Source organism: Erpetoichthys calabaricus, chromosome 1 (genome assembly GCF_900747795.2).
Source record: "Erpetoichthys calabaricus chromosome 1, fErpCal1.3, whole genome shotgun sequence".
NCBI lineage: Eukaryota > Metazoa > Chordata > Cladistia > Polypteriformes > Polypteridae > Erpetoichthys > Erpetoichthys calabaricus.
In genome coordinates, this window is record NC_041394.2 from 174681192 (window position 1) to 174705274 (window position 24083).

Here is a 24083-nt window from a genome sequence, read left to right on the forward strand (position 1 = left end):
AATTCAGCATGAGCAGGAACACTCAATAAAACTGAATAAAAAAAATTCAAGTGATGGTGAGATACGAAGGCAGATCCACCAGTGTTTGTGTGTCAGCTTTTATCCCCCCAGATCAGAGAATTTCCAGCTCCATTGTCTCGAAACACCACTCATATCTACAGTTATTCCCAGTTTCAGATAAAAAGTAACCACGTCAGATCTGGGGCGGGGGGTGGGTGTTGTAGCATGATCGTGTCTGGGAGAATAAAAATGAAAAAAAAAAAAAAAAAAAGCTAATTTTTACAAGTCCTATACATTTATAGCGGCTGTTACAGACACAAATCAAATGTATGTTTTTATTGTAAAATATTAACAATAAGAGCAGCTCACTACTCAAAATGGTGAAATTTGCAAGGGAGCGGCTTTCGAACTCACAACCTCAGGTTTATAAGTCGTCAGTTCTTTTTTTTTTTTTTTTTTTTAATATTTTTATTTTATTAATTTTCATTGTAATCATTCCATACAAACAGATCAATTTATAACCCAACAAATTTGAAAACAAATCAAACCCCACCCCTGAGAAGGAGAGCTTAGCTAAAGGAAAATTTCTTTAAGCTTTTTAATAAGGCAACATTAGACAAAAGAAGGGGAGAAGTAAATATCTATATAAATAAGAGATGGAGAAGGGAGTTAAATGCAATAATAGTTATTTATCTTATTCTAAAATAATATTGATTAAATCCTGCCAAGTTTTGAAAAAATTTTGTACAGATCCTCTAACTGAAAATTTGATTTTTTCCAATTTCAAATAATATAAAACATCGGTTTCCCACTGACTTATAAGAGGAGAATTAGGATTCTTCCAATTTAACAAAATAAGTCTGCGTGCCAAGAGTGTAGTGAATGCAATCACCGTTTGCTTGTCCTTCTCCAATTCCAGTCCATCTGGAAGGACACCAAACACAGCTGTTAGTGGGTTAGGAGGGATTGTGATACTAAGGCTGTCTGAGAGGCACTTAAAAATTTTTGTCCAAAATGATGTTAGTTTGGTGCAGGCCCAGGTCATGTGACCCATTGAGGCAGGAGCTTGGTTGCAGCGCTCGCAGGTTGGATCCTGGCCTGGAAACATTTTGGACAGTTTTAAGCGAGACAGATGAGCTCGATATATAATTTTTAGTTGAATAATTTCTATGCTTTGCGCATATAGAACTCGAGTGAATTCTCTGCTTTGCTACCTTCCACTCCTTTTCTGATATATTGATTAAGAGATCTTCTTCCCAATGTCCTCTTGGATCTTTGAAAGGTAGGGACTCTAATAAGATTTTATATATTGCGGAAATAGTGTGTTTCCTCGGAATTGAGCAGTATTTTTTCCAGCATTGTGGAGGGTGCAAGGTGGGGGAAATCGGGCAATTTCTGTTTAACAAAATTTCTAATTTGAAGATAGTAAAAAATGTGTAGCTGGGAAGTTAAATTTTGAACGTAATTGTTCAAAAGATGTAAATAGGTTGTCTATATAAAGATCTCTGAGCATTTTAATCCCAAAACTTTTCCAGGTATTAAAAACTGGATATACTTGCGAAGGTTGAAAGAGGTGGTTCCCTTGCAGAGGTGCCACTGATAAAAGATTTTCCATGTATGTTTTTATTGTAAAATATTAACAATAAGAGCAGCTCACTACTCAAAATGGTGAAATTTGCAAGGGAGCGGCTTTCGAACTCACAACCTCAGGTTTATGAGTCGTCAGTTCTAACCGCAGCACCACAGAAGCGGTCGTTTTGTACACCTTTTGTGAAAGTGGTTATTTGATATTTGGCCATCAACCTTCACACATTATACAGTTCATGTCTACATTTTGTCATTTATTGCTAAAACGTGAAAAACGTTTGTTTTAATGATGTGTTTACATAGATTGTTGTATACACAAAACATGCATCAAATTATTTCCCCTTACAATCCTGTGTTTTTCTCTCCCACATAATCAATCAAAGCAGGAACTGGGAGAACTTCTTGCCCGTTCTGAGGCGGTGGGGGGATGGTATAGCAGGTTGCTTGGGCTTATCGACACATTTAGAAGACAAAAGATGCTGACAGAGAGGTGCAAAGAGAGTTAAAGTAGGACGGATTTACGAGTTTTTTCCGGTGGCTCTGGTAATTCTAGTGTTAAAAGATACAGTGCATCTGGAAAGTATTCACAGCGCATCACTTTTTCCACATTTTGTTATGTTACAGCCTTATTCCAAAATGAATTCATTTTTTTCCTCAGAATTCTACACACAACGCCCCATAATGACAACGTGAAAAATGTTTACTTGAGGTTTTTGCAAATTTATTAAAAATAAAAACACTGAGAAAGCACATGTACATAAGTATTCACAGCCTTTGCCATGAAGTTCAAAATTGAGCTCAGGCGCATCCTTTTTCCCCTGATCATCCTTGAGATGTTTCTGCAGCTTAATTAGAGTCCACCTGTGGTAAATTCAGTTGATTGGACATGATTTGGAAAGGCACACACCTGTCTGTATAAGGTCCCACAGTTGACAATTCATGTCAGAGCACAAACCAAGCTTGAAGTCAAAGGAATTGTCTGTAGACCTCCGAGACAGGATTGTCTCGAGGCACAAATCTGGGGAAGGTTACAGAAACATTTCTGCTGCTTTGAAGGTCCCAATGAGCACAGTGGCTTCCATCATCTGTAAGTGGAAGAAGTTCAAAACCACCAGGACTCTTCCTAGAGCTGGCCGGCCATCTAAACTGAGTGATCGGGGGAGAAGGGCCTTAGTCAGGGAGGTGACCAAGAACCCGATGGTCACTCTGTCAGAGCTCCAGAGGTCCTCTGTGGAGAACCTTACAGAAGGACAACCATCTCTGCAGCAATCCAATAATCAGGCCTATATGATAGAGTGGCCAGACAGAAGCCACTCCTTAGTAAAAGGCACATGGCAGCCCGACTGGAGTTTGCCAAAAGGCACCTGAAGGACTCTCAGACCATGAGAAACAAAATTCTCTGGCCTGATGAGACAAAGATTTAACGCTTTGGTGTAGAATGCCAGGCGTCACATCTGGGGGAAACCTGGCACCATCTCTACAGTGAAGCATGGTGGTGGCAGCATCATGCTGTGGGGATGTTTTTCAGCGGCAGGGACTGGGAGACTAGTCAGGATAAAGGGAAAGATGACTGCAGCAATGTACAGAGACATCCTGAATGAAAACCTGCTCCAGAGCGCTCTTGACCTCAGACTGGGGCGACGGTTCATCTTTCAGCAGGACAACGACCCTAAGCACACAGCCAAGATATCAAAGGAGTGGCTTCAGGACAACTCTGTGAATGTCCTTGAGTGGCCCAGCCAGAGCCCAGACTTGAATCCGATTGAACATCTCTGGAGAGATCTTAAAATGGCTGTGCACCAACGCTTCCCATCCAACCTGATGGAGCTTGAGAGGTGCTGCAAAGAGGAATGGGCGAAACTGGCCAAGGATAGGTGTGCCAAGCTTGTGGCATCATATTCAAAAAGACTTGAGGCTGTAATTGCTGCCAAAGGTGCATCGACAAAGTATTGAGCAAAGGCTGAGAATACTTATGTACATGTGATTTCTCAGTTTTTTTATTTTTAATAAATTTGCAAAAACCTCAAGTAAACTTTTTTCATGTTATTATCGGGTGTTGTGTGTAGAATTCTGAGGAAAAAAAATGAGTTTAATCCATTTTGGAATAAGGCTGTAACATAACAAAATGTGGAAAAAGTGATGCGCTATGAATACTTTCCGGATGCACTTTAAGTTCATTTCAGTTACATCGTCATAAATACAAAAAGTACAATGAAACTCTTATTTCCACACTTAACCAACACGCACCATACAGTCACACCCCAGCAGTGCTAATCTTGATGTGGCCATGTGTAAAATAATACCACAGAACATAACGGGTGAATATTAGCCAGAGACTCTGTGGCCCCTCCAGTTCTGTGATCCATGTACAGAAGTCATGTCTGGAAATTCTTTGCTCTAGAAGCTGGTGCTCAAGGTAACATCAAAAATCCAGTCTGAAAATTATACATCCGACCAACATAAACCAAAAGAGGAATTACATCAAACATGTCAACACCCAATTTTAAAAACAAATTTCAAATTAAAAACTAGTACCATAATGTGTCTAAGTGTTCTTTTCTATAAATATCCATATTGCCATTAATTTTGCCAATGAGGACCGTTTACTCTTTGTATGCAACTATATCCAACAATAATGAGCCTATTAACCCTATGCTGCATACATTTAATGTGGCCAAGTGCTAAATTACATTAGGCTATAGCATGTTGAAGTGTCCTTACCATTTAATCAAGTTTCAGCAGGCTCTTAATAAGATTTCTAGAAACAAACAATAGTTTGAATACAAACAAAAGTCGATATTTACTGACATGGTGACAGTTTTTCAAATAGGTACAGCACAAACGCCTGCATAAAGGTTTAACTTTTTATCCTTCTCCAGGTCAGGTCAGGTAGCATGCACTGGTACAGCACTGTTGCCGCACCCACTACACAACAAAACAGCTCATGATTCTGGTTGACAAACCCCAGCCAGACACACTGTCCCATGTCACCCACTAGAAATGAACATCTATCTGCTGTAGCCAAAAGTTACATGGGTGTCCCCTTGGCCTGATTCAGCCACTCCTCAACAATGAGGATCCTGTTAGCCAGATCACCCTTGGGGAAATCGCACTACATTGGGCGTAGTGTTGTAACTGATGCTCCCTCACAATGCAGATAATGTGCCTCATTCAGGATTCTGTGAGCAACAGCTCGTTCAACACAAAGTCAAACCACTGGTAACCCAATGAAGTCTTAGGATGTCCCACAGTGCAGCTCGATCTACTGAATTGAACACTCTACAAAAACTGACAAAAGGCTGCAGATATTCGTGTTTGCACGCCACGAGAACCCTCAGTACCTGGATGTGGTCGATGGTAGACTTCTTAGGCATAACACCGGACTGCTCCGATCACTGGAAGGTGAGCAAGTGATCACGCATCCTATTGAGGATGACCCTAGCAAGGAACTTACCCAGCACTAAGAGCAGCGTTAACCCCCTGCAGTTGCCGCAATCCAGGTGATCACCTTTCCCTTTCCAGATTGGACCGACTTGTCGTCCCTGTCAGTTGGGACAATACCCATCTCCCAAATGGAAGCAAAGATTGCTTACAATGCAAGGACAGCCTTACAATCAGCCTGGAGAAATTCACTCTGGATACCACAGATCTAGTGCCTTCCCTACCCTTGGCTAGCTCACCACCCATGCAGTCTCAGTGAGACTGGGTGATTCACATGTAATTGGAAGATCAGCCTCAAGAACTGTGGACCCAGAGATGTCCAACTTCCTAGCCAAAGGATCAGCTTTAAGCAGCTGCTCAAAGCAGCCAGGCCAGAACAAACAATTGCAGTGTCACCCATAAGGGCCATTCCATCACCTGCTCGGACTGTGACACTCCAAGGAACAGATTCGGATGTGCGTAATGCTTCGATTCCTCTGTAAGGAGGATGTGGGTCACTAGACCATAGAGGAATCTATGAGCAAGTGACACACCATCTAACAAATGCCTCCTTATCTGCACTCAAAGCCCTTGCAGCCGTTCTTCACAGTTCCTGAAACTGACTGGAGTAGTCATCAAGCCGTGTGCTGCTACAGGATATCCAGGGTGCCCTGCGAGATGAAACACCTCCTTCTGAGAACACTGGTAACACCAACAAAACCTTCAGCAGCCTTGAGGGTTTTGTCAAGGAAGGTCTCCCACCTCACATTAGGATCAAAAGTCGCACTCAAATCTGCAAGTTCCTCACACAAACTGCGTGCAAACTCATTAGAAACAGACTGATCTTGGAGTCCGGCCAGGTTCCCTAGTAGGTGGTAGCCTAATGGACCTAAGCTGAATCTTCAGAATAACAACAAGTCTGTGGTCAGAATTCACAAACTGGGCACTTCTGTAGACACTGCAGTTCTGGTGTCTACACACGAAGATGTGATCAATCTCATTCACCGCACCACCAGTATTAAGAGTACCAACTCCAACAATGCTGCTCAGGGTGCTGAAACCAGGATTCAGTAATCCACAGCCCCTGACCTTTTGCAAAGTCAAGGAATGTGGAACCACTTTCACCATGTCGCCAGACACATGGGGACTGAAGAAATCATCACAGCTGGCCCTGTCAGTGACAGTGGTCACATTGAAATCACTCATGACCACCCATCAACCACCGAGTGAAATTGAGAATAAAATGTCTCCCTCACAAAGGCATCACTCACTGCAGTCAGAGCATACATTGAACAAGGCAGTGCCTTAATCAGAGTCTCATAATACGCTCAATGAAAGGGAGTAACATTGGATACCATTGGAAGGAGCCGATCTGCCACAGCAACAGCTACTGCCGGAGTATGACAGCCACCAGAGCAAACCAGACCAATAAAAGGTGTACCCCACCTACAAACATCTGGCCAGTCCCAGGTCTGCACACCTCAGCGAGTGCTGCCACTGAAATGCAGAGTTTTTGACGCTCCTCCGACTGCAGAGGAAAATGATCATCATGCCGTGACAAGACGTTCCACACAACTACTTGGATGGACCGCCTCAAACTGGGAGCAGAGTGCTGTCGTGTAGCGGGTGACAACTCGGCACCACACCAGTTTCAATCCCCAACAGGCCTGACTCCATTGGCTTTCTGGCAGTTTTGGCTTTTCTGGGGATGAGGCTCCAGAGGGCTTTCCCCCCCATCCCCTTCATAATGTAAGCAGCCTTCCTATGGGTGGCTGCAGCAGAGCTACACCCACAGAGAGAAAAAAGGAATCCTGTCTGACATTTCTGAGCTGCATGAAGTTTTATTTAAACGGTGGCTGGATTGCCAATCCTGCCACCAACCCCCAAGTTTTCCCTGCAAGTTGAAGGACCGTTTGCAGGGCAGATGCAGTTTTCATACCTAGGACCTCCTCCACATTTTTCATATATATTACTCACAACTTCAGTTATATCATTATAAAAACTGTATTTGTCCCTAAAGTGAAAAGTGAGAAAATTAAGTTTGAAGATTCTGAAGTGTACCTTTCTGATGCATTCATGTTATTAAATAAGCATTGCGAGTAAACATGATTACAATGGTTATTACGTCAGTTCATATATAGAAAAAACAAAACATTGTGTTCTCCTTATTATGGCACTTCTATTTTTAACAGTGGAAAGCTGTGCAATAAAAAGTTCATTATATTTCAATATTTATGAACACCACTTCTAGTTTACTTAAGTAATAATTGGGTAACTACTTAAAAGGATAAACTGCTGTTTTAAATCAGTTACTGCTAGTGTATGTATATATACACATACACACACTAAGAATAAAAAATATATATAAGAAAAAAAAAAAACATCTGAATATTTATTTAAAGACAGCATGCCATTGTTTAAACTGAAAAGTTTTTTTTCCTGAGAGTATGTTTAATGGGGTTTCTTGCCTTGGTATCAAATGAGTATCGAAAAATCATGAAATTGCACTTATACCGATACATAGGCTACCAAAAATCTGATATTGTAACAACCCTAATGTTGACTTATCAAACAGTGACTTTGGTAAACTGCTAGTATGCATTTAGCCTTGGAACTATCTTTAGTACTAGCATTCTTGTGATCTACTACAAAATGTTAGTCTCTCAGTTAATGTTAGAAAAAGGCATGGAAACGAACCATTCATAAAATAAACTCTAGTTCAATACGCACCAAACACATCATTATTCTTTTGCAAGTTATTAAACAGGTGAGTGATATGATCATGCATATGATCAACAGACTGGTCATAAGTCGATCTGGATGCAAGACGGACCAGTATATGTATTAAAACCTGACTGTACGTACAGTACTATATAACAAGTCACTTAAGTTGTTGTTTTAGATCCCTTTTTCATGTATTATTCTTAGTACATTTTCTATTGTTTTTGTAATTTTTATTATTTTGTTTCGTTATTACTGTTGCTTGCATGGGTACTGAACCTTTAACAGCTTCACGAATCCTTGGTCTGTGTTATGTTACGTCATCAGTGTGGGCTTCTTCCAGTGTTCAATGTGTTATGTTGAATGGTCGTAAGAAGCATAGGTCACAAGTTCACCTATGTTGACTAAAAATATAACCCAAATAGGCCAATAGCTTTCACAGACAGTAGATTTCAATTCAAATGATACAAAAATAGCATTGATTTATGTCCTACTGTTAGTTGTGGAAGACCTAAACTAAATGCAGCTCAAACTTGTTAAAACATTTTTGAAAGACATGCTTGAAGAGTTAAAATCTGTTTAAAATCTGTCTGGAGCTTTGCCGATAATGATTTATATTTCTCTGACACTAATTTAAATCTGTAGTGTGTATGTATGGGATTTGACTAAATTTGTACTGGAAATTTATTTTGCTGTCACATGCATTTATTGCACAGAAAGCGAACAGAAAAAAATCATAATTGAAGTTGCATTAGAAGCATTTCATTAGAAGATTTGAAAATTTCAAACATTTGTATGGTAGACTATTCAAATATCTCCACGAAAACAAACTTTAACTGCCACTTTCTAGAAGAACACGTGTGCCAAATTACAGACTGTCTACTTGGAGGAGAATATTTTTATATGGACAGACATGGCAATCGCACCAGATGCTTTAATTCTGCATGTGAACGCCTCATTTTTTTATTGTTAAAAAAAGGATAAATTCTGCATTTTTCAATTCAGTTAACTCTTTACAATCATAGCATATGGTATAATTTGCCACATAAAACTATTCTAAAGTGGAATTTTTATAAAATTTTAAAAATACTTGGTCTGTTCCTGCAGCTCACATAAATGGGCTGAAGGATGCATGGGTTCATAAATAGAAAATGCATTAAAACTTTCAGAATAAGTATTTTTTCCAAATCAAAAATGTTATTGATGATTGATCCGGATATCGAAACTACGCATATACTGCAAAATCACCACATCCAGGTCTTTTTTTTTTTTTTTTTTTTAAACAATGTGGTGATGATATTCAGGAATTTCAAAACAACGACTGGCTGTGCACTCAACTTGCTTTACTTATACAATAGTGATGTGTTAACGTTGGCATAGTTAATATGCCAAGCTTTTATCCCAGTTTTACAGCACTGGGGTCTGCAAGATTTGTGAAGATTCTCCTTCGGTAATTAGATTTCCAGGTATGAGCAAGTGTAAGTGAGTCCACTCACTCAAACAATTTCTTTTATCACCGTTTCCTCAGAAAGAGCTACTACTTCTACATTAAAAAAAGTCAATAGTTGGTTTGTGGTACTTCAATCTGCTCGATCACACACATGGCTTGGCTTTTTAAAAAAAATCTAAGGCTCTAATTAAAAATATAAGGCAGTGTAATCAGTTCAGTTCATTTGTATTATTAGGAGTACCAAATACAATAAAAGCCTTATGTGCTCTTTTCATTACACTGCCACCTGGTGTGAATACTCTGTAAGCTATATAAAATAACACAGAATATAATGGTGGAAAAAGTAGCACCAGTTAGGAAAAAATAATCATATGATTTAAGTACGCATCTGTCTACTAGAAGCCAAGGCAGAACAAAACTGGTGAAGAAACAATTACAGAAGCAAAAGTACAGTAGGATATTAAGCAATATAGCTGGTGCACCCAATTGTTCTTAGAAGTTATCATACTTAGATAACTGAAAATAATCTGTCTTATTCAGAGGGTTTCAAAACAAATCGGAGTATAAAAGGCAGTGAGCACAGTGGCATAATCTATACACTGAAGACAAAAGAGCACTCCAAGCATAATAGTGAAAAGGCTACTGAAAGGCATATGCCGGGATGGATACAACAAAGTATCCATGTTACTTAAAAATCCTTTAAAAATACAGTTAAATCAATCATTAAGTAACAGAAACACTATGGCACAGCTATAAATCGCTCTAGAACTGGCCACCCACAAAAAATGAACACAGAAGAAGATGACCGCCAATGACTGCAGCCACCAACAGAACCACGATAACTTTGAAGGAGTTACAAGCTACAGCGACTCAAGATTGGAGAGAATGTGCGCACTGTTTCTTGGGTATTTTGTCACTTTCTCCTAAAAAGATGCAACTGGTAAAGATAAAGACAATGTTAACCAAAATTGCATAAGACATCTTGGCTAGATTTTACATAGAAGATACATGAGACACTCTGAAGTCAGCTGGAAGAAGGTTCTGTTGCCTAATGAGACCAAAATTTAACTTTTTTGTCATCAGAATAAGTGCCATGTTTGTATAAGCTAAACGCTACACGATCAAAAACACAAAATCCCCACCATACAGCATGGTGGTGGCAGCAACATGGAATGGGTTGCTTCTCTGAAGCAGGCCCTGGAAAGCTTGTGAGAGTAGAGGGTAAAATGAATGCAGCAAAACACAGGAAGTCCTAGAGGAAAACCTGATACAGTCTGGAAGAAGTCTGCACCTTGAGAGAAGATTTGCTTTCCAGAAAGAACACAACCAGGAACATAAAGCCAAAGATACACAAAAACGGTTTAAAAGCAAGGATGTTAACCTAAAATGTCAGCATTCAGATCTCAATCCAACTGAGAATTTATGGTTGGATTTGAAAAAGAATGCTCACTCATATCCAATACAGTCTGACAGAGCTTGAACAGTTTTGGAAAGAAGAATGGAAAAAACTGCAGTGTCCAGATGTGTAAATCTGATAGAGACCACCATACACAGACTAGGGCTGCAACTAATGATTATTTTGGTAGTCGACTAATCGTTCAATTATTCCCCCCACCCCCCCAAAATTAGTCAACATTATTTCATGCCTGATTATTTTGAACCCCACGACCTGTGGTTGTACATCCTATTCTGGGCTCCAGTGCATGTCTTACCTCATCTGCTCACGTCTGTCCACCTGTGAATGTCACCCTGATGTCTCTGCATTAACACGATTAAAATTAATAATCATCAAATTAAAACAACCACCAGTGAAACAAATGAATTTGAAAATAATCAGATGTTTTTATATTAGTGTGACCATAACAATAAAAAATACATTAAATACAAACTAAAGTGCAAGTAGTCTTTAAACAAAAAAAGTGCATTTAACTTAACCAAAAAATACATTGTTAAAACAGAAACGTTTTTCATATTTTAGTAATAAATGACAAAATGTAGACAAACTAAATAATGTGTAAAGCCTGAAATGCAAAGATCAAATAAACACTTTCACAAAAGGTTCAAGGATGATACAATAGCTTCCGTGGCACAGCGGTAGGAATTGCTGACTTATAATCAAGAGTCCCCCGGTTTGATCCTGACTGCCTCATATATTTGCCGTTTTGCTCTTATTGTTAATATTATACAATAAACAAATACATTTGATTTGCGTCTAACAGCCACTGCCACCCCCCCCCCAGGGATCTGACGCTGTTACTTTTTATCTGAAACTGGGAATAACTGTACATGTGCGTGGTGTTTTGAGACAATCGAACTGGAAATTCTCTGATATGGATGGATAAAAGCTGACACGCAAATGCTGGCGAATCTGCCTTATTCGTATCTCATTGTCACTTGATTTTTTTTATTCAATTTTATTGAGTGTTCCTGCTTACACGGAATTAGTATGCACCTTATGGCCCGTGATGTCAAATCCACACTGTTTTTTTTTTTTTTTTTTTTTTTTTTTTTTTGTCAGACATAGGTATATATGATATTTGGAATTATTCATTTTATGACCTTATAGTACATTTCGGAAAACATTGTGGCATGGATGCAACATTATTCATATTCATTCACGTACCTTCTTGCGGTTGTAATCAGTGACCGTGTTTCTCAAAACCCCCCCCCCCCACCCCCACCTTGCCCAGTCTGCACAGGACTCCAGGACATGCAGAGGAAAGAATGTTCCTCTGCAAGGTGAGCCATGAACGCTCTTTTGTCAGTGGACCCCATACATGCCTTGCACAGTACATGTGCTTTGATCGCTGCCAGGTCAAGCTTGTTATAGCACATGCAACCGGCCACCTGCGTGCTCCTGCTCGCACTGAATAAGCTCACGCCTTCTGGTGTCAGCGTGCAGCACCGTTTGGGAAAATAGACAAATATATGTGACATTTTGAAGAAATCATTGTGTGATCTAAATAGTACCAATCACAAAACATCATCGCACTAATGCAATATTATTTGAAAATGAACAGATTTACAAGTAACAAATTCACACCCAAAGTTAGCTTTTTCACTTTTATTTTCTCAGTCTCGTTCACGCTCTCCCTTCCCTCCTGATCTGACCCTAACTAACTAACAGTGCCAGCATAAATTCTCAAGAGACAGCGGCATCACACCTTTAGGATGCTTGCGTTTCAGATGCACATGCATCGCGGCAGTGCTGCCGTGAAAAGAAAGCTCCGCTTTGTATAATCTTCATTCAATTTTTTTTTTCTTTTTCGGTGAAGTGCTCCCACACTCCCCCCCCCCCCCCCCCCCCCCCCCCCCCCCCGCCCCCCTTCTCCTTCCCCCTCCTCTATCAATTTCTCGCCATTCCAACCACATTTATTTTCCTCTACATTCTTCTTCTCCTCAGACATTCTTCTTCACTGGTAGGACTGTGTGCAGTCTTGACAAACAATACTGACCCAGACGTTCATGTAGTGCATTGCAGTTACAAAAACCAATGTGGTCCTTTTTGACTGGAGCCTCTATTGAAGGTTCTGTTTATGACGCGTCGACGGTTTTTTGTAATCAACATCATCGATTACGTCGACTAATCATTGCAGCCCTAACACAGACTCAAGGCTGGAATAACTCTGCTCAGGATGGAGTGGTTTTAGAAAACAGATGGCTAAAAGGTTCACACTTGACATGAAAGAATATCTTCTGTTATCAATGTCAAAAAAAAACCAAATTAAATCCATTGTGATTCAATGTTGTGTAAATAATTTTCATTGATAAGCGTTGCATTGTTAATACATTATTGCATTTGTAAAACATGTCAGGTTAATACAAGAGAAACATCGGCAGAGCTGTATGTAGTGACCCTCAGAACCACACTAACTTACAAGTATTTATGAGAGACTTTGCATGGATCTTTTTTGGCACAGAATTCCTCTAGTTACACAGGCACAACAGACATACTGCAAAGTTTGTTTCACTACTTTCAGTTTGAATATGCAAGATTTTGTGCACAGAAAATTTTAAATTTGCCTTTACCATAATAATATATTTGTGGCTAAGAGTCACCATCCTAGCCAAGTAGAATTAAAAGATTACAGAGTTACATTGTGAATTGCTTCTTCACTTGAAACATGGTCTGCAGTTGCCAGCAGCAAAATTATGTTTGACTAAATTGCATGCTGATTACAATTTTTTTTAATATGTTATACATTAAAAGTAGACTAATATTGTGAACTAACTTACCAGCAGGGGATTGTAAGCACCATGGGGACCAAACTCTTTTTCCTGGCGGGAATAGAGTGACATGCTCATTAATCTTTCCAAAAGGGATTTACTCAGGCCATACACAGTTGCCAGTTTGGACTTTACTAATGGACCTAGCTGCATTGGATCTCCAGCCAACACAATCTACACAGAATGAAAACACAGTATTAGAGTTTTGTGTGTGATATGGATCAGAAACAAGACAAGTACATGTTGTAAAAACTCACCAGCATCTTAAATTAGTAAAATAATGGCAAATAATGGTCAACTCACCTGGCCATCTACCTCAGATAACAAACCCAGTGGGATAAAGCACTCTGGCTCCATAGCCTGTCCTGCTTCATCCATGAATACATGAGTGAAGTGACCAACCCTTAGTAGCAAACAGTGAAACACAAGTGTTTAAAAAAAAAAAAAAAAAAAAAGAAAAAAATTAAAAGGTTTCCTTTTGAAATCCCTGTTGGGCATTATACATGTAAATTACCTGAGGCCCACTTGGTAGAACATGCCAGCACTACTGCAGGTAGTGATGACAATACGGTAATGTGCTGCCTGAAATACATCCTCTCCACTGTGGCTGTACGACTTAACTTCCTCTGGGATGCTCTAAGAAGGTAAATAGAAGAATAAGAACAATGAAAGGAGCACTAGTGTAAAGCTGGATACAGGATTCAATTTCAATCCCCCAACATACACTATGGGGGATCCCTGCAGTAAGAAACTGAAGGAGATTTACTATATATTGGTTGGAAACTTGCTGCAGCCAGTGTTTCAGAAGGCTAACTCTTCCTCCTCTGCAGGAACATGAGAGGTTATACCACTAGGCCTTCTTTGAGGAATAATCTTAATGCTTCCTACCCAGAGGTGTAAAGAATTGAAGTACATTTTTCAGCTATTTTTACTTAATACATTTCGTTCACGGTTTTGACCTCACTGCATTTTTAGGTCAAACACCATGCTTTTTACTTTTCCTAAAAGTCACTGTTACTCTTTACACAGACCAAAATATTATAAATTCATAAAATAGACCTATCAGGTTGTTGTTAATTTAGGTTATAGTTCAGCATTGCTCAGATGCAGCCAATAGAATGCCATAAATCATTTACAAATAAAAAGCACCATAGTGTGCCTTCAGCTGCTCATTTGGTACGTTGGTCCAATGCTTCCCACTCACTGTTGAGACATGGAAACTGAATGTGCATTTTCCTCACAGTCATATTTGAACACTTCATTCAAAGATATGATACACAAAGATGTCTGATATATAATGCAGGGCCCTTTAGGGCCTGAAGAAACCTTTGCTTTCAAGAATGTCCTTCAAATTTAAAGAATTCTGTTGAGGCAAGCTTTTTTACTCCCCTCTTCTTAAAGTGTCTTATGTGGAATCCCTGAAGACCCAAGAAGTAGTGTCTTTTTAATCTTGTGCAAATAAAATTTTATGGCCACAAGTAATATTTTGAGACCACATGTTATGTGAACAATATACAGTATGTGTAATGTTGTACACACAAGGTAATGTGGCTAATTCTTATCAGCCCAATTACTTAAATGCTAGTGTGAGTCCTGCTACAAGTCACTGACTAACAGACTTAAGGTTCAAGCAAGACCACATGGCGCGAAAATAGAGTTGGTACCCTGTGCCTGGACATCAAGGTTTTGCTGTGCCTTGCAAGTGGCTACTAATAAAAGTTATGTCCTTTTAGACCTATTTCTAACCTGCCTTTCTTAAGTAAAATTCTAGAGAAGGCAGTCATTATGCAGCTTAACGATCACCTCAATAAACATGCTATTCTTGATAAGTTTCAGAACAAATCACAGCACAGAATCTACACTCGTTAAAGTAGTGAATGACTTGCGGGTAAAGGCAGACAGGCCGTTTATCTGTTCTCATACTCTTAGATCTGAGTGCCGCATTTGATACCATTGATCGCAATATTCTTAGAAATCGCCTTAGTCAATGGGTGAGCCTCTCTGGCAGTGTCTTAAATTGATCTGAATCCTACCTGGCAAGTAGAAATTCTTTGTTGTGGTAATTATACTTCAAAGACACATGATATTCTATATAGTGTTCCACAAGGCTCTACCCTGGGTCCGCTGCTCTTTTTGATTTACATGCTTCCGTTAGGTCAGATTATCTCTGGGCATAACGTGAGCTACCACAGCTATGCTGATGACACACAACTGTATTTCTCAATAGCACCTGATGACTCCGACTCTCTTGATTCACTGACACAATGTTTCACTTGTGTTTCTGAATGGATGAGTAGTAATTTTCTCAAACTAAAAGACAAAACAAATTGTATTGATTGGCAATAATGGATATAATGAGGTTATTAGAAATAAACTTGATGAATTAGGATTAAAAGTCAAGATGGAGGTAAAGAATTTAGAGGTAACTATTGACTCTGACTCTTTAAATCACATATTAATCAGATTACTAGGACAGCATTTTTTCCACTTAAGAAACATAGCAAAAGTTAGATCTCTTACAACATTGGAAGATGCTGAGAAATTAGTTCACGCTTTCGTTTTTAGTTGACTAGATTACTGTAACGCACTCCTCTCAGGACTACCCAAAAAGACATCAATCGATTACAACTCGTGCAGAATGCAGCTGCTAGAATTTTAACTAGGAAAAGAAAATCCGAGCACATCTCTCCAGTTCTGATGTCACTACATTAGTTACCCGTTGTCATTTAGAATTGACTTTAAAATCCTGCTTTTGGTTACAAAGCCTTAAATAATCTCGCTCCATCTTATATTTCGGAATGTCATACCTTTCACTCCAAATCGTAACCTTAGATCTTCAAATAATAATAATTCATTACATTTATATAGAATTCCAAGAGCTAAACTTAAAAGAAGTGGTGAGGCGGTCTTCTGCTGTTATGCACCTAAAATCTGGAATAGCTTGCCAATAGGAATTCGCCAGGCTAATACAGTGGAGCACTTTAACATGCCTTTCTCATAGCTTCATCTTAGACTAATCCTGATGCTCTGCATATCAATTAATCATCATTATTATTCATGGTATTCATATTCAAAATCCGTACTAACCCCTACTTTCTCTTCTGTTCTTTTTCCAGTTTCTGTGGTGGCGATCTGCGCTACCACCACCTATTCAAAGCACCATGATGTACCAACACTTATGGATTAAAGGCCAGAAGTCCACATGACCGTCATCATCAAGTTCTTCCATGAGAACACTGAATACAGTGAGGACTGATTGAGGTCATTTATGTTAGGTAGAATGCCTAGAGGGGTCTGCGCTGTTCCATGGCCTGGAACCCCTGCAGATTTTATTTTTTTCTTCAGCCGTCTGGAGTTTTTTTTTTTTTGTCCTCCCTGGCCATCAGACCTTACCTTTTATTCTGTTAATTAGTGTTCCCTTATTTTAAATCTTATGTCTTTTTTCCTCTTCATCATATAAAGCATTTTGAGCTACATTATTTGTATGAAAATATGCTATATAAAAGAAATGATGTTGTTGTTGTTGTCAGCTTTCATACAAACAAATATTTTGGTTGCTACTGGAACACTGCCATGCTGACCAGAATCTAGTCTAGAGCCGCAATGATCACGAATGCACAGGTGACTTAATGGAATATTCTAGTTTTACATACTTAAGAGTAACAATATATTTTGATTTCATAAATTGAAAAATTACTGCATATCTGTTATTCCATTTTCCACTGAACTGCAAAGTGTGTGACTTGTATTCTCAGAGCTGACCTTTATTAGTTTTTTAAATAATTCAGAAGAGAGCTGTTAAATGTAACAGAATTGACTCCTCTCGTACACTTTTCAGTAGATCATGGACTCTCATATTTGTATTTGCCATTTGTTTTGTTACATTGAAGTTGAATTATTGTAGTGTAATATTAATTATTGTCTATTGTGCATTAAAAATATGAATATGTATAATGAGACAATCATTACACTTCTGGTCAGGATGACAAGTTAATAATATGCCTTGAGCATAACCATGGTTAATTCCATAGTTTACCTAAGCACTCAAGAGGCCAATTTAAAGATAAAATTAAATACCAAACCGTGCAAAGGAAATCACAGCTTTCGTAAGAGAATTCTTGTTAAAAAGATAGACCAAAGTTCTGAAAGTTAATGTAATAATTCCGCTTCTAAAGTCTCTCTTCATTGAAGAATAATAAAGCCAGTCTATGTTGATTTACTGTTTTTTTTTTTTTTTTTTTTTATACTGTGCATCTTTCCAAGTAATAAGGTTGTGAGATGTTGCCTTTTTTTATATATTGTCTTCTCCTCTCTCTCTCTCTCTCTCCCTCCCTTCCCCACAATAGTGTATGTCATACCCACACTCACTAGCACCCTACTCCAGGTCATCGCGGCGACTGATCAAATCCTGGAGCCCCAGCTGTCTGTATACCAAGTGTGAGCAAGGTGGATGTGAGGCAAATTGGCTCGTGCACATGGGCACAGACCCTGCTACTCACAGAGACTGCGTAATTTATGCCCACACTAATGCTCATAATGCTACTCTCTATATTAAAAATATTTCGGTTTATTGCCGTGTCTTTTTATTATGGTTAATAAAAATGAAATTGAAGTTTATTTTATTTTAACTGGTTGTATAATTAAATGAAATGTCAAAACAGAAAATTTACAGTGTATCTCAGTAATTATCGATGTGGATGGTAGCTCTATACAGTATCTTAATTTTCTGCATTTGTATAAAGTAGTACAGTGTGATACAACACAGAATGTCTTTGTTTAAAATGTAACTTTATCAATTATGTTTGCCGACCCATTTGGATTTGCAAAGTCGCCAAAACCAACTGTGCACATGTAAATCTGAGGGAACAAGAAACAAAAAATTGTGGCCGCACCAGAATATATTTTGCATGCAACATACTGATGTTGTTCCCCCAAGATAACTTATGCACATAATATACGTCGTTTGCTCGATATACAACTTAAGACCACAATGTAAGAAATGAGTCATGTTGAAAATAAAAACGGCATTTAAATGAGATTCTGTTACATTTATATGACATAAGTTTTTTAAACTAAACAGTATTGAAACAAAAATTTAACACAATAGTTATTGCATTTTAATAAGACAATATTGTGTTAAAACTTAATAGCAGTGCAATGGAAAATAACCAGCATCTTTGTCTTCTTCACACCACAATAATTAAGCACTCAAGTATAGTGTGTAGTTTTAAACTGAATAGTGAAAAGGATACATTTCTGACACTGTCAGTTTGCAAATCCTAATCCTACTTTTAAATCAAAATGCAGTAGAAATGCAACCTCTTCAATGTCTAAAATTGTTCGGCATTTTGACACCCAGAAATGAAGAAACTTGTACTGACTTTTTTATTTTTTTTATTTTATTGAAAATAGGATTCATTCAGTAACTGCTGTTTGAAAATACAAGGTTCAGGACTGCAGGTTTTTTAATCAGCGCTAGACAGCAGAAATTTTGAAAACCAGCTACTAAAGCTAAACAAGAAAGCTTTACAGTTTATGGAGGGCACAATATGATTTGAGGACAGTAAGAAGCTCCTCTGTGTACTGATCAAGACATGATTTTTATTATAAAAAGTACATTTACTTTTTGTACTTGAGTCCCTTTGAAAACAAACTTTTTTTTTTTTCACTTTTACTAAAGTGCTTTTTAACCAAAATACTTTTTTACTTCAGTGAAAGTAAAAATTTGACGAAGTTCTATTTTTACTCAAATATCCTTTCTAAATACTTATTACAACTTTATTCATACCTCCTCCAGCCTGCAGGAGGCATTAACACGGACCAAGTTCCCAGAGGGCACATGTCCACTGTAGTGCAAGCGACTACACACCAAGTCAGCTGCACTGTTGGAAGGGGTGCACACTAGGATGCGACTATCTGGTAGCTTGTGGTGGATCTGAGAGAGAGAGAGAGAGAGAGAGAGAGAAAGTAATCAGATCTGGAAGCCAAGCCAAAATGTACCTTCTAGGGACTCTGCCTCATAGCTACCTGCAAGATGGCTTCCAGAAGTGTCACAGTCTTTCCAGTCCCAGGAGGTCCAAAGAGTATGTAAGGCAAAGGTCGACACTCTCCAGTAAGGATGCGCTTCACTGCCGCTCTCTGATGTGGGTTCAGTGCCGGGTTGAAGTAAAAACCATTTTGGCTCAATGGGAAAGTTGGAGAGCTCTTGCCTAACCAGAGACGAAAAATCTTTCCATTATGACAAACTGTCCATATAATGTCAAACTGTAAACCAATCACAATGTGTTACATAATATTCAGAAAAAATAAATTACTTGGGAAAACTCTGCATTAGGACTGTTGCATTCATATCCAGATTTCAAACATATCTGAATATTTATTACAATTTTAACATTGAAAACCAAAACAGAAAAAACATTTCATTCTACATACCCTGCTTTACAACAGTAAAGGATTTTTTCAGGTTATTAACTTGTATTTATACATTACTTTATATCAACAGACGGTTTATGTTTGTTTTCAGTGAAAGAGACAAATGTTATGTCAAATAAAATTAGACTGCTTTTTCCTTTTCATATGCAGGCCGATCTACAAGGTGAACTGCAGGCAACAGAAAGTAATTGTTTTCTAAACTTCTGCTGACAGGAATGCATGAAGACTGATATACAATATACTCATTGTGCCTATGAATTTTTCAAGTCTTTGTGCATAAAGGTTAGCATGTACTTCAAACAGTGTTCCACTTAGGAGTCAAGGAAAATTCACATTGACAAAACTAATGAAACCCACCCATGACAAATCCAAACATTACACATACAGAAAGAGGCATCACCCAGAGAAGCAATTCTCTCTCTTTCTTAAATAAGACCACAGACAAATACATTTGCGTTATTTGCAGTGAAATACAAAGGTAACAAATGAAAGAGAAACATTTTAAAAGTAGCCCACAGTTATAGGGTAATTACACATATAGACCTAGGAGGACAGCAAACTTAGGGAAAGTCTGAGCAGGCACCTTGGAAATTTACACTGCATACACAAACTATAAGACTTTCCCAGCAATGTGTTTGCCTCAAACTAGGTATTAATGTGTTCTGAGCTGCAACAAAGTTTTCACTAGAAAATAGAGAATGTTTTAGGTACTTTTGTTGCTTCAGAGAACCAGTCCTCAGCGTAAATGAACGTTTTAAAAGTTAAACATTTAATGTCTATCTATTATAAAAAGAAATCCTGTCCTGGAAAGCAAAAAGCAAGTCTACGATACGTGATCTTCTCGTAAGACATTTTAAAGACCCGCGAGACCAAAGACACGCCCTACTTACAATGTATCAAATAGGACAGTAGGCAGCAAAACATTCAGTCTTGTGAAGGATTTGAGCACACACAGATCCAGGGCTCTCAGCCCATATAAAGCATATAAGTTACGTTATAAATTAAATGTCGACATCTAAGCGAAGCAGAAAGCAGCACGGAGAAAAGAGACTCAAATGCGTTGGACAGAAAAAAGAGCAAAAAAGAATAATCGAGGTGCAAATTCAGAAAATAAGGTAAGCAATTAATCAGCCTGGAACAAGTGGAATTGAAAAAAGAAAAAAAAAAAAAAAAAGCACATCCAATCCGGCTCAGAATTAAAAGACAATGAGTAAAAGAAAGTAAAACTTCATAAAGACGTTTACAAACGTTGACGCTAAACACATGCAGAGCAGGTTAGAGACTATGAAACCAGTGAAATTAGAAAGGCTCAAAAAATGGCGCTATACACATGTGGAGAAAGTTAAAGGATATGAAAGTAGGAAAATTAGAAAATATAAAAAAAAGAAAGTAAAGATCGCAGTAGCGCAAACAAACTGCCTCATTTAACTATGCACCAGTCTAACTTTGGTTTTGCACAATAATTACTAAACTATTGCACCTTAACACTTAATTCTACTTTATTCACATAATTGCACTTATTTATTATGTTCTACTATACTGTTATCTTTCAATGTATGACTTTTTGTTAATCTGATATTCTTCTAACTTTGCACAGTTTTTGATAAGCGGATCAGGATTCATTTCACTGTGCATGTGACAAAGAATCTTGAGAATTTCAAAAATAGTTTACTGCACATTCATTTATTGGTTACTTTGTACATGTATATATATTTATCTGTCTGCTTATTTAAAAAGCTACATTTACCCCAGGAGTCAAAAACGTTCTGTCTAGCCCTTGTACAAAAACCTAGACAAAAGCTGGGGGTATCACCTTGGTAACCCCATGTACTTTTGGAACTGTGAGAGGAAAATAGCACGACTTTACAGACAGGAGTCCAATGCAGAACTCTTACTTTTTTACATTGTAAAAAAAAAAAAATTATTAACTGCTGATGATGTAGATCATTTTGTCTGTGCTGAAATTCCAAACAGAGAAACCTATCCTGACCTCATTAAAAAGATTCAGCATACTGAGACTTGCAAGATTACAAATATTGTTTTTACAGAAGTTGTTAAATAAAAGTGAAACTAATGAAATAGCAACAATTCAAAGAAAAAAAAAAATCTTTGAAAGTGTGTATCCGGAAAGCCAAACACGGGGGGGTTGGCGAGCGAAGCCCCCTAGTACAGTATAAATTTTATTTATAAAATGGCACATTAGTAATCTCACTAAGTGTCATATGCTTCCTAGAGAAAAATACAGTACAACAGCTGTAGCGACAAGAAATCATTACACTACAGTACATTCTAACATGCTTAAATAGTTTTGATATGAAACAGTCTCCTCTCTCCATATGGTGTCAAAATGAGATCACAATATACAACCCTAAATGAACAAGCCATATAATAAAGTTCTGCCTCCTAAGCATTCACCTTCACATTGCACATTTAGTAAGAGACTGCTGAAATGATCAAGTAAACAAGCAGAATGTACCACCGAGGCGGTTCAAGAAACTGGCTGGCGTAATCATCTTTCATGCACCTAGTAAGACTGGATAATTGGGACGTATACAGTTTTCATAACAGAATAAGAGCTGAATTCAAAAGATATTCAAGAACAAGGATATAATGGAGAAAGACTTATTTTTGGCTGGTTGGGCTCTATACTAAAACATGTCTTTTAACCAGAGTGTAATCAGTGAAAGCATTAATTCAGCAGTTATGCAAATCCAATTGTCTATAAATATAATGCTCTACTTGTACTTTTTGACCATTTTGATAATGCTGTAACAGACTGCTGTGATGGATGCTCCCTCTTCAAGTTATTGTGCTGCAAAAGTAATGACGCAGATGGACAAGCTTTCGCCTGCCTGGTTACTGACTTAAAAAAAAGGTTTTATTAGACTTGTCCTGGTAAAGGGCAAGATTCTTTACTTATTCTTATTATGTTTGATTTCTAAAACATATCCAAGGTATTCTGCATACCTGCTTGGGTCTGGGTCCCAACAGACACCATGTCCACACCCTGGGCTCCTGCATCCCGTTCATCACTGGGAAAGGTTTCATCCTAAGTTATACAGTACATAATAAAACAGTCCATGTGTGTTGATGCTGCATATATACAGTAAAAGGAAACATTTTCTTACAACCAATCTAACCTCTGTGTTATTCTGCTGCCACTCTAGGTGTAGTTGGACAGGCTTGATAACCAGGCACTGTGGAAACAAGACTGAAAGAGGGACGTGATAGATGACTAAGGAAGTTGTCTAAGATACTGACCATCAACACTGAGCTTCACTAACCTGCCTCTCCCAAATGTTCTACCCGTTCCACTGCAGCATGACACCGCCGCATAGTAAGCCTAGGCAGAAAAGATACCAGTCAGGTTCAAGTCTACTATCATAAACATTACCCAGTGTGGCAAAAGTAACCCAATACCTATTGAATGTGAATTCAACATCAAGGGGCTCCCCATTGTAGTTACTGTGAAAATCTAGGTTCACTCTAAGGCTCAGCTCATCATTGTAAATCTAGAAGCAGAAAGACAAAGCTGTTAGAGTAGAAGATTCTAGTGGTTGTCCATGTAATTCCTCCACACCAATACAGAGGCTACAATTACCTCACTGATGTAGGCAGTGTATTCCAGTTCAATACCATTGGCAAGGGTCCTCTTCAGAAGCACCTTGTCTCCTGCAAAGATTGAGACCTGCTGTAGTCCATTTGTAAGATATTGTAACCTTGTTGCCACACACTTACTTACCAAGGCTGACACTGGGCCTCCCGTCAGCCACACCTGGCACATCCAGCAACAGGTAGTTGGCACTCTTTCTGAGGAAGGTTCCATGAATACTGAATTCCTTCATTTCTCTTTCTGCCTGAAGTTCCTCCAACCATAGCAAAGCAGAGAACTTGCACTGAAAATTGTGCCAAGAGAGAGGCTACAAAAAGAAGATCAAGATGTGAACTTTGCCACAAAAGTGTTGAATAAGGGCTTTGAGCACAGGGTGTGGTGGCGGTTAGGGAAAGAGTGCTTAGTCCGCTAACCTCTGCCAACTGTGGCTGCACAAGCAGGACATCTTTCTCATGCTCAAAACACTCTTTTAGGCTTGGTGGCACTGGATAACGACTCAAAAAGTTTGGTAGATGCCGTCTGGGTAACCTGACAATGGAACAAATTTAAAAAGTAGTATTTCATTTCTTAGCTTCCTATTAACTTTTAGAGGAAAATAGACTCTCAGTCTAGCTCTCTTAAATATTTAATATG

The 24083-nt window shown here is 38.4% G+C and overlaps 1 protein-coding gene across 1 annotated transcript in view; it reads right to left on the bottom strand.

The window, feature by feature from the left end:
* Nucleotides 1–24083, bottom strand: part of mov10l1 (Mov10 like RISC complex RNA helicase 1) — a 37361-nt gene that overhangs the window by 7914 nt on the left and 5364 nt on the right. Inside the window, exons 9-20 of the mRNA XM_051924389.1 lie at nt 23864–23978; nt 23580–23757; nt 23439–23509; nt 23258–23349; nt 23122–23180; nt 22978–23048; nt 22805–22886; nt 19433–19614; nt 19194–19340; nt 13920–14041; nt 13709–13808; nt 13415–13579 (exon numbers count right to left, since the gene is read on the bottom strand). Coding sequence (XP_051780349.1) covers nt 13415–13579; nt 13709–13808; nt 13920–14041; nt 19194–19340; nt 19433–19614; nt 22805–22886; nt 22978–23048; nt 23122–23180; nt 23258–23349; nt 23439–23509; nt 23580–23757; nt 23864–23978 — 1384 coding nt within the window. The remainder of the gene's footprint in view (nt 1–13414; nt 13580–13708; nt 13809–13919; nt 14042–19193; nt 19341–19432; nt 19615–22804; nt 22887–22977; nt 23049–23121; nt 23181–23257; nt 23350–23438; nt 23510–23579; nt 23758–23863; nt 23979–24083) is intronic.